At 59.1% G+C, this 15,479-nt stretch overlaps 1 protein-coding gene across 1 annotated transcript in view; it reads right to left on the bottom strand.

Annotated features, from left to right (window-relative positions):
- The window catches only part of SLC12A7 (solute carrier family 12 member 7), a 49,646-nt gene that overhangs the window by 12,787 nt on the left and 21,380 nt on the right, over window positions 1–15,479 (bottom strand). Inside the window, exons 4-15 of the mRNA XM_081090220.1 lie at window positions 11,991–12,137; window positions 10,688–10,742; window positions 8,789–8,919; window positions 8,265–8,506; window positions 7,275–7,486; window positions 5,900–6,067; window positions 4,181–4,279; window positions 3,502–3,559; window positions 2,751–2,925; window positions 1,183–1,301; window positions 695–793; window positions 6–125 (exon numbers count right to left, since the gene is read on the bottom strand). Coding sequence (XP_080946346.1) covers window positions 6–125; window positions 695–793; window positions 1,183–1,301; window positions 2,751–2,925; window positions 3,502–3,559; window positions 4,181–4,279; window positions 5,900–6,067; window positions 7,275–7,486; window positions 8,265–8,506; window positions 8,789–8,919; window positions 10,688–10,742; window positions 11,991–12,137 — 1,625 coding nt within the window. The remainder of the gene's footprint in view (window positions 1–5; window positions 126–694; window positions 794–1,182; window positions 1,302–2,750; window positions 2,926–3,501; window positions 3,560–4,180; window positions 4,280–5,899; window positions 6,068–7,274; window positions 7,487–8,264; window positions 8,507–8,788; window positions 8,920–10,687; window positions 10,743–11,990; window positions 12,138–15,479) is intronic.

The following is a 15,479-nucleotide window of genomic DNA, read 5'->3' as shown; positions in this document are numbered from 1 at the left end:
CTCACCCTCGGTACTCGATGTACTTGTAGATACAGCCGGCGATAAGCATGGCGAACAGGGCATAGTACCAGGAGCAGATGAACATCAGTGCCAGGCACAGGCTCATGCCCAGGAAGGACAGGGTCCTGAGGGCGTATGTGGTCATTCAATGGCCGCAAGTGGGGACCAGAGTCCATGCCCCGGCCCGGACCCCGACCCCCACATCTCACACGCGGCCTGTCCCATGCCCCAAACTAGCATCTGAGCAGCTGCCTCAAAAACAGGACTAGTCCCTTCATGAAAACCTTTCTTTTAGTTACTCCTACAAAACGGCAGGGATGCCTGGCAGCTGGCTCCTCCATCCTGAGTGGGCTCTGTGGGCTGGAACGGCCTGACGACACCTGTTGCAGCCCTGGCTCTTCAACTGTGCTGAATGCCCACTCGCTCCCCAAGGCTCTCTGCACCCCGATGGGCACGAAACCCAGCACCTGACACCCAGGGAACACAAGACCCAGCAGCCTGGGTCCCACAGTCAAGACAAGGGCTGCCCACAGTAGGCGTCCCGGGTGACAAACAGGCACACCATCCTCACCAGCCTGGCTGGACGCTTCCACGAAGAACAACCAGGGCCCCGCAGCCTCCGGGCCCGGCAGCAGCTGGCCTGGCAGATGCACTGTGCACCCTCCCAGCGAAGCCTTACAGGCAGAAGTCTTACCAGTGGTAGTATCTGAAGCGTGGGCGCCAATTGGGGGTGCGCAGTAGCGTCTGCACCGCACACGCCAGGTTCACAAACATGTAGCACATGAGGAAGAACCTGAGGACCAAGAAGCAGCATCAGAGGAGCCGAGCCAGGTCCCACGGTGGTTCAGCATCTGCTCTGTCCTGCGGGAGTCCCTGCCTACCTCCTCCCATGAGGCCCTCGTCCCCATCACTGCTCTTCCAGTGCAGGGGGTGGGGGGGGGGGGGTTTCCTTGTCGCACTGTCCACATCACTGTCCCTCCTTCGGGTCTCCCTGGCCTCCTCTCATTCACATCACTGTCCCACACCTAATCACCTGGGCCCCTGGCCCATCCCTGTCTGTGGTCCCCTGAGCAGAAGGCCAGCCCTGAGAACAGGGCCTCATGGTCCTACAGTGGCCACAGTGGCGACCACATCCCCACGCCTGGTCCCCACATGCCCTTGCCATGCCTGTGCTCAGCTCACATGGAGAGGATGGGGGCCACACTGTCCAGGGAAGCGATGAGGATGCCGATCTCACAGATGAGGGCGGTGAGCAGCAGGGCCCACGTGGGCTCCCCGTTGGCTTTCCCGTGGCCGAACACCTGCAGGGAGAAGGGCACGTGGCTGGGGGCCAGGGCCCGATGGCCGCAGGAACGACGCCTGGAGTTGGCTGGTCCAACCCACAGGGCCTCAGAGATGCAACATATGAAGAAGTGGATTTCCATGACGCACCCTGCACCCTACCCCAGGGCCCAGGAAGAAAACCTGACCCCCAGAACTGGTGAGGCAGTCAGCAGCTGTGTGTCATCAGACCCAGGGCCCTGGCAGGGGGCTGCCAGGTACAGGGCAACACCCAGTATGTCGGACAGGGGTCTCCTGGGATCCTAAGCCCAGCCTTGAGGGGAAAGAATTCTGCAAGGACCTCCCTACAAAGCACCTGGACCTTCACCCACAGCCATGTGGGTGACAGAACCTTCCAGAAGGTCCGCCCCATGCTCAGGGACACCAGGCTTGAGAAGCTCTTCCCACACACTGCCCGCTGCCCAGGATTCTGCGAAGGGAAACTGAGCACACGGCAAAGACACAGAACAAGACACAAAATGCAGATCCAGGGGAGCAGTCCCACCAGCCAAGCCTTGCGGGGGGGGGGGTCCAAGGCGGGGCTCCCCAACACCAGGGCCACCTCCCGACAGGCCAGCATGATCCCTGGGCCAGCAGTGCACCCTCCACGACCTTGTCTCTCCTGAGCGGACAGACGGAAGCCGTGAAAGGGGAAGAAACCCGAGACTGCTGGGATTGGTTTCAGGAAACCACGTGGGAACGGCAGACGCTGGGCCACAGCCACACGCTAGCCTCAGACGCTCGATAAACATGAAGGTCGGTGTGTCCCCAAAATGCGCCTGGGGAGGTCCTGCCCCAGCACCTCAGGACTAGACCATGTTTGGAGCTGAGGCCACTGGGCTGGACCCTGACCCACTCTGACTGGGGTCATTGTAAGAAGAGTAGAACGGGCACACACAGGGATGGCCATGTGAGCACTAAGGGAGAAGGGGCCGTCTGCTCCCCAAGGAGAGGCCTCAGGAGGAAGCCCGGACACCCTGACCTCGGACTTTGGCCTCCAGCCCGGGGGAGGCTCAGCCTGTGCTGTTTATGCCCCGCGTGTGCGGCCCCTGTCATGTGGTGCCGGGGCGTCAGCCCCAACGGGAGGAAGCAGGGCCTCCGGACTCCATGGCCCTCATCGTCACAGTGGGGCAGTCCTGGGCGCAAAGTCCCACGGGACACATGCCAACCCCCTGGGACGCCTGTGAACCGCTCTGCCAGTCCAGGGCGGTGAGGGGCTGGCTCTGTTCCCGGCACCTGTGCCCTCAGCCCAGTGACCATCTGGGGAGGGGGCTGCCGGCTGGAGGTGGGGACAGGGGTCCTTCCCACCACCTTTAACCGTAAAGGCTGTGCTCTGGGGCAGAACCTCAGGCACGGGACCCTCCAGACATGCTCCTTCCCAAGGGTCCCGCTCTCGGAAGGGAGCCCCCAACCTGCGGGCAGCCGCTCACCTGGAGGAAGGGGATGATGCCGTCTCGGGCGATGGCCTGCAGCAGGCGCGGTGCCCCCGTCAGGCTCTGCAGGCCGGCGCCGCAGGTGGAGAAGAAGGAGCCGATGACGATGACCCAGGGCGAGGGCCAGGCCAGCATGCCGATGACCAGGTTCCCCTGCAGGGCCTCCCCGAACCTGTGGGAGGGGCGGGCGGGATGCATGTTGAAAACATGAGCTGAAGATTAAACATTTTCCCAGCTGCTGAGTGGGCACAACGGCACTTCCCCCAAGTAAATGCACGGGCCCTGCTCCCCGAGGGCCCCCCAGGAAGCCATGGCCGGCCCATCCAGGGTCCATGAGGCCACTGTCACTCTTGCAAGTGACAGACAGTGGCACGGCCTCACTATCAGGGACCTGCAGCCCTCACACCCGAGGGGCGGATGGACACGCAGCTACCAGAAAGCAGGTTGGTGGGCAACAGCTTGGGGCACTGGCCGCTCTTCCACTGAGCGGTGGTGGGGCCAGCGGGGTTCCCCATGCCTCTCCCAGGATCCCCTGCACCCCCAGCTCTGTCAGGTCTGAGGTGACTGTGGTCTCCCAGCAGGAGCAGGATGGAGGCATCAGACCAAACAGAATCTCAACAAAGGGACCATGGGGGCCCACTGCTCTACACAAGCAGTGTGAGATCCTGAGTGATCTCCATTTCACAGCTAAAGAAAACCGACTCTGTCCCCAGGAGTTTCTAGAAATTGCACATAAAAACCAACATACTTATCTCGCAAGATCACGCCTTCGATGCAGGCCCCAAAAAGCATGATGCAGGAGAGGTCTATGGCTCATGTCAAGGAAACAGTGGACACCACGTGCTGGCAGCAGGGCCCTGGTCGCAGACGGGCCTGGAGCCACCTGTGCCTGCCCACCCACTCTGGGCACTGCCATGCCCTGTGGCCCTCGGGCACCTTCCTCACTGCTGAGCTCTGGCTCCAGGGAACGGGGCCTACGGTCAGGGAGGACGCGCAGGCCTGCTGTGTGACCACTGAAGGGACACTGGCTCGCTTAGACGGGACACACTGCCATGAGAGGAAAGCTCTGCCGGCAGCTCCGTGACACAGCGGGTAAAACTGACTAGAGCACATGTGTGTGACCATCACGTGGTACACACGCAGATACGTGTTACTAACATCTGCGGTATACTGCATGTGGTAACATGGCTACTGTCTTAGTTTATACACAGTGTCACATTCCGTAACCGACTGTGGAGGTGGTGGCAGGTGTCGTGTCTTATTTTCTCACGTCATATAGGCCCCTCTCTAAGGGACAAGCGTTGTGGTCAGAACTCGCCTAAGCCAGAGCAGCTCACCCAAGCTGCGGATGGCACAGCAGCGAGCCGCGGAGGGCGTGACGGACAGCACCTGCGCCTGCGCCCCCCCCTTTACCCCTTTAAGGATACAAATGAAAGATGTGGTCACAATGGCCATGATGGTCCCCGTGGGGATTGACTTCTGGGCGTCCCTGAGGTCCCCCGATCGGTTCGAGCCCGCCATGATGCCTGCAGAGACAGACAGGCAGGCAGAGCTTCAGGAAGACGCAGCCGGGGCCTCAGCTGCAGAGACGTGAGCTGAAGACCACACCGGTGTGGGGCCACTGTCCCCAGGCCAGGCCTCCAAGAGCACAGCCCAGACATCACTGTGTGGATGTGGGACGGTGGCTGCGGGCACCTGGGAAAAGGCTCCAAGTGTCCCCCACACTCTCCACAGGGACAGCGAGTCCCACCATGAACCAAGTCACAGTCAAGACCAGAGCAAGGCTCAACCCAGACACTTGCCGTTGACACCAAAGCCAGAGGCAGCCTCTGGGTGCACCTGGCTCCGACCTCACTTCCCGCTAAGATTGGGTTAATCCAGGTGGCTGGGGTCAGAAATTCCCGGGACAATGCAGCTAAATGCTCAAGGAGCCAGGTCTGAATCAAGCATTATAAGAAGGCGACCCTACAGTAACTCGAGGCCTCCCCACATTGACTCCACTCGGGGTTCAGTCCTGCTACTCTGCACATGGGTGTGTCACTGCCTACGCCCTCGAGGCTCACTCACTCCATTTGGTACATAGAGTAAAATGGCTCCAACTGGGCTCAAAGAAACGCCAACTGCTGGCAGGTTTGTTGAGTGCCTCATGAGCGTATTCTAGGAGTGACCTGAAGTGACAACGAGCTTAGAGAGGCAGCGCTGGGTGGGTGGCTGGTGCAGAGCCCACGGACAGGTGCCACCAGGCTCTGGGAACACTGACACCCACAGAGGATGTTCCCATGCTCTCCACCCACCAGATCTGCTGCCATCCCAGAACACGTCCGTCCTATACTGACAGATTGCGGGGGGGGGGGGGGGTAGGAGGGGTACAGGACAAAGACCCCCAGGGGCCAGATCCACACCCCACTCACTCACCAAAGCGAGTCCATAACCCCACCTTTAAGGGGAGACTAAAAAGAAGCACCCCTACTACCTATAAACCCCACGGTTAGTCAGAGCGGAGATGAGTACAGAAGGGCAGGGGAGTAGCCTCTGGCAGGCCAGCCTCCCAGAGTGCACACAGGCTTGCAGTGGGGGCCAGGAGCCGACCTGGACAGGAACCAGAGGGACAGACACACACCACAGCTACAGGTGTGTCAGGCGTCTGCTCTGTGGGGGTCAGGATGGGGGTGTTCTGGTGGGAGGTGGTCTCCAGGAGCAGTGTGTGTGTGAACCTGTGTGTGTGCACACACATGTGCATATGTACATGTCTATGTCAGCAAGATGAGGGATTTTCACACACTGAGGGCCCTCCCGGAGGCCAGCTGGCTCTTGTAAGGACCAGGATGGCTGCAGTACTGGCCACTAACAGCTCTCCGTGCTCACTCCTAGGCACCACCTAATCGCGCACCGGGTGTCTCAGCAAGGCCACGCCACAGTCACAGTTACTTCTAACAATGGCTGCTCAGGAGCGCGCGGGACAAAGCTGCCTGAAACCACACGCTTCCTGTGCTCCCCACTCAGAACAGACGGGGAGCAGACTGCAACTCCTTTCTTGAGCCAAACAGGAAAGAAAACGGGGCGGGGGGATGGGGTTGGCTACGTTAGAGCTGAGGGAAGAGCCGGCCTGGCCCGCTAGAGGCCCGCTAGAGTGCCCGTGGCCTCACCGGTCACGGAGGGAAAGTAGATGCCGACCAGCATGGTGAAATAGGTCATGATGTCGGTGAACACGTAGGGCAGCTTGTTGCTTCTGCTCTCCTCTGGCACCGCTACAGAGGGCGTGCCCTGCTTCTCCACAAACACGCCTTTGTCCGTGTACACACTCCACAGGTTATCTGTGGGGGGAAAGGATGGGTCACAGGACTTTGGAACCTCCCACCAGGGCTCCTGCCGTCGGGAGACCCAGCAGATGCGCCTGGCATGCTCAAACTTCACATGAGGCATCAAACTCAGAACCGGAGCTCTGAGGACTGTTCACTAATCACTGAATGAACAATTCCGGTCCCACAGTCACATTTGCAGAAGATTTCACTTGAATAAGTGTGTCCCTGACACACTGTCTTGGGCTCTGGGGGGAGGTCTTCAAGTGGAGGGTCAGATAGCAATCCCCTCACACAGGTCGCCTCACTGATGAAGGACCCTTCAGGGGCAGTGATAGCCTTAGCCCCACACACTATTAAGGTGTCACCTTGGGCCCACCTCCTACCTGTGCAAATGCACCCTGAGCAGATCACAGCTGGCTGGGCTATAGCCTGTAGGCCCCCTCTCCGTACAGAACCCCCTTTCCTCCAAAACCCCCTGAAGGGTCCCTGTTGCAGAGCTCATCCCCTCAGGGGCCCCTCCCCCGACATGGATCCTGTCCTCCCACAGAGACACCCAACCCTGTAGGTCTCTATGCCTCTCTCCCACCTTCCACAGATCCCTGCTCCACCACTACCCTCCTGTGTGACTTGTGATGGCTGCCCCTCCAAGGGTCTTGCTCTGCCAGAACCCAGAAGTCGGGTCTGGGCCACTAGCCAGGGGCCTCTGAGCATCAGGATCCCAGGCTGAGGGATGTGTGGGCGTGTGCAGCCCTGACCCATCTCAACGCAGTACAGCCCCCGCCTCCCCCCAACACCCACTGTCATCACAGCCTCAGAGGGACCCGTGATACCCATCTGCCTCGGGGCGGACAGCTAGGGACCCAGTGATCACGGCCTCAGGATTATTCCACTTCCTTTCCCATAAAAAGTCAGGCCTCTCACCTGGTAAGGGGAGTAGGGGGGCAGCCCAATTTCTCATCACAGAGGAACTCGGAGACAGGAAAAACCAGTCCCCACCGGTTAATTACTGCCCTTATTAATAGAGCTGCTATGAAATCCTAAAGCCAAAGGATCCACTTGGAGCCCCTGACCCGTTGGCCTCGACAAGCGGCCGCATCCACGGCCCTGGCAGATCAGCATCGAGGAAGGGGTGGCACAACCAGGGACCGGGCAGCAGCACCGGCTCCCAGGGACTGGGCTTTGGACAACTCAGCCCCACCGAGACCCACTGGGCACTCACCCAGGAAGACGCCGCTGGCCACGCCGGGGATACCCTGAATCTCCGTGAGGTTGTTCTGGGCAAAGTACTCGTCGCAGATGGCGCTGGGCATGGAGTTGTTGCAGAAGAGGCCCCAGAGCGCGGTGGTCACCGTGCCGTTGTTGGTGGTGAGGACTTTGGCACAGACGTCAAAGTTGCGTCTCGATAACGTGCGGTTCCCGAGCAGACAGACCCTGGAGCGGGAGTGGGGGCATGAGGGGACGTGCGGGGCCTGAAATGACTCCCACCACTTTCTTCAGTGACGGTGGAGGTTTGCGGGGGGCCCTGCTAGTAGCTGCTGACACTCCCCGTTTAGCACGATGAGAACATTGGCATGAGCTGCTGGAAATCAGTGTTTAAGCAGGAGTCCAGTTCTCATGCAGCGTGGGGCTGAGGGACGGTCTGTCCTGGAGTGAATGGGACTATTCCCACCCAGGTGGCTCCCTCCACATGGAGATAGCAAAGTGCAGGGGCCAGGAGAGGGTTGGCACCAGCCCCCTCCCAGCCGCCCCCACCCAGGCCAGTGGGCAACCTGCTGCCTGAGCACCAGCTCACTCACTTGCTCTGTGACCTAGGGCCACTTCCTTGTGACTTAGTGTCCTCATCCAAAAGGGGGACAAGGGAAGAACCCACTTGAGGGTTTTCATGAGGACTAGGGGAGCAGGCCACAGCCAGGAGGAGATGAGTTTGCCTGCTGTCCTCAGGGACGCCGGCCAACCTATACGCCCTTGGTCCTTCACCAAACCTCCGTCCTGGTCTTGCAGGTAGCTGCTACAAAAACAGCCCGACTGCTCATCCCCGATGCCAGGGGAAGAAGGTAAGACTGCCAGACACACAGCACCACCACCCCGGGACCCCGCCGTCATGCCATGAATTACAAAACAATTACAAACCAGGAAACACTGCATCCTTACAGGCCTGGCCCAAGCAAGGACCGAGGACAAGGACCCCGGACAGAAGACTGGGACTCACGGGATGTCCGGCGGGTCGAAGGCGGTCTTGATGACGCCGGCGTAGATGGCAAGGATGGACAGCACCACACAGGCCAGGAACACCAGGGCCAGCTTGTTGACGTACTTGACACCCACAAAGACCACCATGGCCATGAGGGCCAGGGTGCACGTCCCATACACTCGCATGTTGTGCAGCATGGCCACACCTTCGTCGTCCGGCGACTGGGCGTGGATGATGGATGCGCCAGGGGAGATGTAGGTCTGTGGGGATAAGGCAGGTCAAGAAAGGCAGCCTATCCATCCCTGCCTAGAGGATGGCCACATGGGGAGAGGGACGGGGCCAGGCACGACCTTCCAAAGGGCCCTTTTCTGGGGGGGGCTTAGCGCTGGCTCCCTCCTCCCCCAAGGGCCCCCACACCACCAGGATGCATCTACAAGAAACCCTCGGATACATAAGGAACAAAAGTTAAGAAGGCCTGCCAGAAGCTCTGCCGTTGGGGTCGGTGCCAGGCAAGGGGAACCAGCCCCAAACAAAGCACTTACCAGAAAAATCTCAATGGTCCCCAAAATATACATGGCCCCTGCAAAGGTCGTGCCCAGATAGAAGCAGAGGCCCACTGCGCCCCCGAACTCTGGCCCCAGGGCCCGCGATATCATGTAGTAGGAGCCACCAGCTGCAAAAAACACCAAACAGGAAATGGGGCCAAGGACCCACCGGGTACCGTGAACGTGGACTTCACAGAACACGAGGCGGCTCTGGCAGTTGTGACCAAACAGGTCCTGGGGGAAATCAGCCACAAGCAGGGGGCAGAGCCCGTGAGTCTGCACATTTTGATGTAAAACCAACACTTCCATCCTCTTAGCTTCTATTCCCAAAGGCCTGAGAACCCAGGGCTGCTTAAGCTTCACTTCTGTATCACCCCCAGCATGCAGCTGAAGCCCGTGCCCCACAGATCGGTCCCTGGCCATTCCGCCGGACAGCGAGTCCACCCTCAGACACGACCGGGAGGCCATGGGTGACTCTGGAGAGCCTGAAGGACCCCTCAGGGCATGCCCTTCTGTCTGAAAAGCAAACCTAAACGCCGCCCTGCCACTAGAATCATCTCTCCACGTGAGCAGGTCACACCTTCTCCTCAGCACTGAGTGTCGGTGCCGCCTCCCAGCTGGACATCAAGCGAAGGGAGACTGGTCCCCATGCCCAGCCGGTAAGCCCATCGGGGCTCATGCTCCATGGCCAGGGGAGGACGGCCAGCAGGAGGATGGCCAGCGGGATTACGGCATCTACACAGCTGCTGCTCCTTGTGAAGCCTGGGAAGTTCTGGGGGAGGGGCCACTATTCAAGGACTTGGGGTGCAAAACATGCTGGACCTCACTTATAGACACAGGCTGCACAAGCTGCAGGGGCACAAGGTGGCATCGTTTCAGTCGCTTGAATCCAGGCGCCAAATAAACTAGAGGCATCTGTGCCTGCACCTTTGCTTCCGAGAGACAACACAGCCTCAGGCACAAACTGGGCGCAGCACTGGCCCCCCTGCCTCCCGTTCTCTGCTGAGCTCACTGTCCTGTGGGCACTGCCTCCTAGGGATGGGAGCTACATTGCAAAGCAGGGGGAAACAAACAGCCATGATTTCATGGCTCAAACACCAGTGAACCCTGCAGACCAGAGCCCCGTCCTCCCGCCCCCAGCACCCATCACCCAGGCAGCCCCTCCCTTCTTCCTACCCTTTGTCAGACAGCGTCAGAGGCAACAAATGAAGCCTGTGGCACGTTAGTTTTGTTGGTTTAAAAAGAGAATGATGGTTTGTGGGGATTAAACTTCAAAATCAAAGGGATACAGCTGGTCATAAATGCCAGCCTCTTGTCCAGATAGCAAAGGCATGTTTGAGAAGAAAAAATCTTGGGGGTGTTGATGGTTCCCGCTCTGAGGAGAATCTCAATGGCACAGCAGCCTCAAGCACTCGTATAACAGGCCCCTACCCTGGTCTTAGCAACGCCCATGCCCTCAGGGGAGGCAGGGGAAGAGGCCCCGGGACACCAGGGACACTAGCCCTGGAGAGTCCTCGTGCAGGTGAGAGGCAAGAGCTGCGTGAGCATCACTGCCCAAAGGCCAGGTCACACCGACAGAGCTTCTGGAAGGGCCTGGCCAGGCTGAGAACACACCTCTCCCACCCACCCGACCCCCCTAGACAGGGAGGTCTCTGTGCTCAGACATGAATGAACTGCAGCAACCTCCAGGTGGTAAGGGCATGTCCACACTAGTAGGCCTTTGGGGACCGGGCCCCACTTCCTGCCTCACCTTCAGCCTTGGGTGAAGGGCTAACGTCAAGGTCATCGCCAAAATGAAAGTGGAGCATGCACGGAGCCTAGGCAGGGCTCAGCTCAGTTCCTGCTCACAAAAGGAAGGTTTCGTTTCAGACCACCCAGCCTCCAGCACCCCCTTACCTGGGACCACGCCATTGGTGGCAATCGCACTCATGGAGATGGCGGTGAGCATCGTCTGTAGAAAGACAGGTGACCCTTTTAGAAGAGCACTTCTGAGGGCTGCCCAGCAGCAGGCCTGGGCCAGAGCCCAGCAGGCCCAGCTCCGGCTGCCGAGTAACCAGCAGGCAGAGCTTCAGACAGGACCGCAGCCCCAGCCCCACGTTCTCTCCCACTGAACTCCCAAAACTGAGCTCCCACAGGCTGCCCAGAAAGCACTCGACTCAGGACCCCGTCCAGCACTGAAGGGCAGCTTCTCCCTGGGTGCCCACGCCCCCTGGGGTACAAGGTGCCCACCTTCTCAGGAAGCAGCCACACCCATGGGTTGAGGAGTAACTATTTTAGAACCTAAGGACCAGAAGGAACAGCCTGGGAAGCGAAGGCCCCGGTGACCACGGTGCCCGGGTTCCTGCTGGGCCGTGTCTGCCACCTGAGCAAGGCCCCACCCCACTGTCCTGCTTGTTATCCTTTCCTGTGTGTGCCTAGCAGCACTCCAGACACTTTCCGACTCTTGAACGTAAAAAACATGCTGTGACCCAGGGAGAATGCAGTGAGGCTGAGTGACCGCACCACAGCTCTGGGAAGCCCAGGGCAGCAGGGAAAGTGGCCTGAGAGGGGCCTGTGGACACCCACTCATCTGCATGGTTTGAATTCTTTAGACAGCCATCTCCAGGTGACACAGGGTAACACAACAGCTTAATCACCCTCTTAACAATAAAGGAAGCAGGAAAAGTCAGGGCCGGGAGGAGGCACTGAGGAGCATCCAGAGATTAAAGCAGACGCAACTATCGGTGGCAAGAAGAGACTGTGTCCCTAACGGACAGGGACACAGGTGTGGAGGCCAAGTGACAGGTCTCACATGCTGGGGTCGAGGTTCAGCAAGTTACCAGCACGTGTCCCTTCCTATAAATGGGGTCCCTGAAAATGTGCAGATGGTCCAACTGGAAGGGGACCAGGTCAAAGTGCAGGGCTCCCATGCGTGGTGACAGTGCCTGGTGAAAACCCTCGGGTGCTGGGTTGCCCCTGTATTTCTGCAGGTGCAACTAAGTAAGACTCCCTGGGGCTGTTGGACAGCCTGGTCACAGCCCCGAGGCCACACCCAGTGATCACACCAGCACTGGTGAGGAGGCCGCCAGGGACAGAATCCACGCGGTCAACCTCAGAGAGAGAGCAGTGGACCGGGGAGAGCCCACATTTGTCCACATGGTCAGGTCCCTGGAGTCCAGCTGCCACTGCCCCAAACCCAGAAACAGCCTCGGCCACTCACGCAGGTGCAGCACATGAACACGATGAGGAAGGACTCCAGGACGCCGGCCACGCCCACAATCCACGTCAGGCGCAGGAAGAGGATCACGCCGAGGATATTCTGCAGGCAGGGCAGGTAGACGCCGATGAAGGTGCCCATGCCTGGGTTCTGAGAGAGAGAACAGTGGTTCTGGGGAGGCCAACCTCAGCACCTTCCCCAGGGACCCCTCCTCTGGGAGCCCTGGCTACACCCTCAGGCCCAGACAGAGGTCCCAGGAACACAAGAAAAGGAACCGGTGAGGGCGGAAAGCTTCAGCTGCCTGGACATGGGAAGATGGCTGAGGGGAACCACACCCCAGAATGAATGGAAGCTCCAGGAGATTCTAGAGCAGGACCCTGGCTGCCTGGGAGCAGGGTGGTCTTCTGAGAGAGACCAGAGCCACATCATCGCCAGGGAGCTGAGCGGGGAGCAGCTAGCTGGCCTCCCTCCTCTGTGAGCGGAATGACAGGACGGTGGGAAAGTTTGGGAAAAGATGGGAGCAAGAGGCTCCAGGCTCTGTGCATCACGACCACAGCTCCGGGTTCCAGACCCTCAGGAGACCACAATATGAGGAGAAGTGAGGGCCATGGAGGATGAGACGGTCCTGCTCCCTAAAACCACAGAAGGCGCAAGGACACCAACTCCAGGCAGATATCAGCAATGACTCAACCCACATGGAGGAAGAGATCGGGGCACCATCAAACCAGCTCAGAGAACTGGCCACCTGGGCACCCTCCTTCCCCCATGCCCACAACTGCAGATACAGAAACAGGGCAAGGACACAGGTAGCTGCGGGATGGACGGTGCTGGGAGGCGCCTGGCAGAAATGTCTGCTCTGATTCTGGAAAGACTATGGGATGAGCAGACTGGCCCAGAGAACAGGGTGGCGACATGGCCAGGAGCCTGCAGGCCGGCCCTACACCCACCACAGAGGACAGATAAGGCTCTTCTGGTCTGTGACCTGGGATGACAGCCAGTGTGACCACACAGTCAGGCAGCACACTTGTGATTTCGGGACATCTGGGTGCAAAGACAAGCTGCTGTTTCATGGAGAAAATATCCTGAATTAAAAAGAAAACCAGCACACACGTGAGCAGCTTTCCTGTGAGTGATAAGGCTGGTGGGAAACAAGGACACAGCCCAGCTCTTGGGGCAGCTCAGAGAGGGGCTGCCGCCCAGGGACACAGCCCAGCCCCAGGGAGGTGGCTGGAGGGCAAACGCCCGAAGAGAAGGCGCTGAACCCCCATTCAAGGAAGCAGATGGGCTCCTCGGGTGAAAACGGAGCTGCCGACAGACAGGAACACCTGCCACTAAGTGCAGGCAGCCCACAGAGCTCCCAGATGCTAGGGCCCTGGGGAGAATGAGCTGAGAGCGGCCGGGGAGTGGGAGCCAGGGTCTGAAAGCCCATCCTGACTCCTTGAACGTCTGGCCTGAGCTCCAGCTCCTGGCCAGCGCACCCCTCCCAAGCCGCCCACCCACAGGATAACTGTGCTTTTTGTATAAATAAAAGGATTTATGTGTCTTACACACAGGGTGGGCGGATCTCAACTGTATAAAAATGAGAATGGAAATGCAGTGACAACCACCCTGGACAAACTGCCAGCTTCTATTTTATAATCTCAGTGAACATATGAAGAGATCGATAAACTACCACAGGAGGCTAAGCAAACCCTGCAGGCAGAGCAGCTGGACTCCAGGCCTCATGTGGGCCGCGCCCGCCCGGAGCCAGTTCTGTGCCCAGCAGCTGACATGGTCCTGAGTCACCCTGGAAGGGCACAGCGGCCTTCAGTTCTCTCATAAAAGGCAGCTTTGAAGGATCACCCAACTGGCTCCGAGGCCCTGGAGAGGAAGCCTTGGGGGAACACACACCCATCTCTGGGAACAAGCTCCTATGTCAGGTTGGTCAGAGGGACAATAAGGGGCACCCCCACCTCCCTTCCCAGGGGACCTACCTACACTCAGTCCTAAGCAGGGCGACTAGATTCATCCCAACTGAAACCTGCCCACCTGGCTACACAGTCCTGCTGAGGGTCACGGGGTGGCTGTCCCTCCCGTGACTGAAACCAAATCCTGTTCTAGATCCCAACCTGGCAGTGGGTGCGTACCATGGGCTTGTTCAGATTCACCAGGCTGAACATGAGAGCACATCTCAACAAAACCTTAACAAGGGGTCTGGCTGCATTTCTGTCTGTGCCAGGAGGACATCTGCGACCCAAGGCTGCGCCACGCGGCCTAAAAGGAGCTGCAGCGCTGGCGGAGGCCCAGGTGGTGCCCAGCTGAGGCTGAGGGTCGGTTACAGCAACATTCAGACCCAGGTCTCTGCGGAGAGCGTGTTTCCCTGAGCAGACGGACGGCTCCCTGAAACACCAGCTCCAGCAGACAGGCAGACGTGTGCCGTGTACTCGGACAGCTGGGCTCCTGCAGTGGAGCCACACGCAGTGCCCAGGGCATTCATGCGAAGCTATAACCTTCCACATAGCATCACCTGGGGTCGGCGTTCCCTGTCCCTTGCCTTGGGGGAGGGGGGTGGCTCCATGAACAGCCAAGGTGGCCACAGGCTCCCAAGGAGCCAGGAAAATCATGGCAGGAGGACCAGGAAAGGTGCATCCAGATACACCTCTGCTGCCGAGGCCACTGCCCTCTGCTGAGGAAGGTCAGCAGGGCTGGACACACAGGCCACGCCTCATGTCCCATGTCCCCCGTCTACTCCTTGCATCCTGAACAAGCAGCTCTTCTGGAACACAAGGAGCCAATGCCCTGAGTGTCAGGAAACGCGAGTTAATCCTGCTGGGTTTACAGTCCGAGGGCGGAGAGAAGAGGCCTTGGCTTGGGGCCCAAGGGGACCAAGGTCAGGCCAGACACAGGCACAGAGAGGCACTTGGAGGGGGAGTGAGCGAGGCCGTGTGGACACTGGCTCCCGGCACCTCCGCCCCAGCACTGGCCCAATGGGCAGGTGGACACCGGGTGGGGAAGAGATGGGCAGAAAGGCAGCCGCCGAGCCCCCTCCCACTCGGTCCCAGCTCAGCACTGTGGGTCACCCAGCCGGCAGGACACTGCAGAAAGTGCCAGACAGCCTTCTGTCCTGCTCGACAGGCCACTGCCCCATTCACAAGCCCCTCCCTACAGGACTCAGCGTCCTTCCCATGGTGTTCTCAGAGCCAATAGGGGTTGCGGGGGAGAATCACCATTTAAAATAGAGAAAAGCCAATTTCCACCCTTGTGCGAGCCACCTACAGGAAAAGTGAACAGAAGGGAACTATTGCCGAGACTTGGGAAACGCCCTTTCTGTCAGTTTCAAGGCAGGAAGAGAGATGGCCCGTCAAGACCGCTGGAAGCTGCGGCCTGCACTGCGGGGACGCCTCTGGTGGTTACATATTTCTAATTTTTAGTTGGAATCTTTGATTTTAAAGTAACACATACTTATTGCAAGAGAATTTAAAAAGTAAGGGAAGTGAGAAGAAACGAATAATC

Source organism: Myotis nattereri (genome assembly GCF_964212035.1).
Source record: "Myotis nattereri genome assembly, chromosome: 4".
Lineage (NCBI taxonomy): Eukaryota > Metazoa > Chordata > Mammalia > Chiroptera > Vespertilionidae > Myotis > Myotis nattereri.
This window is presented reverse-complemented; position numbering and strand designations above follow the sequence as displayed.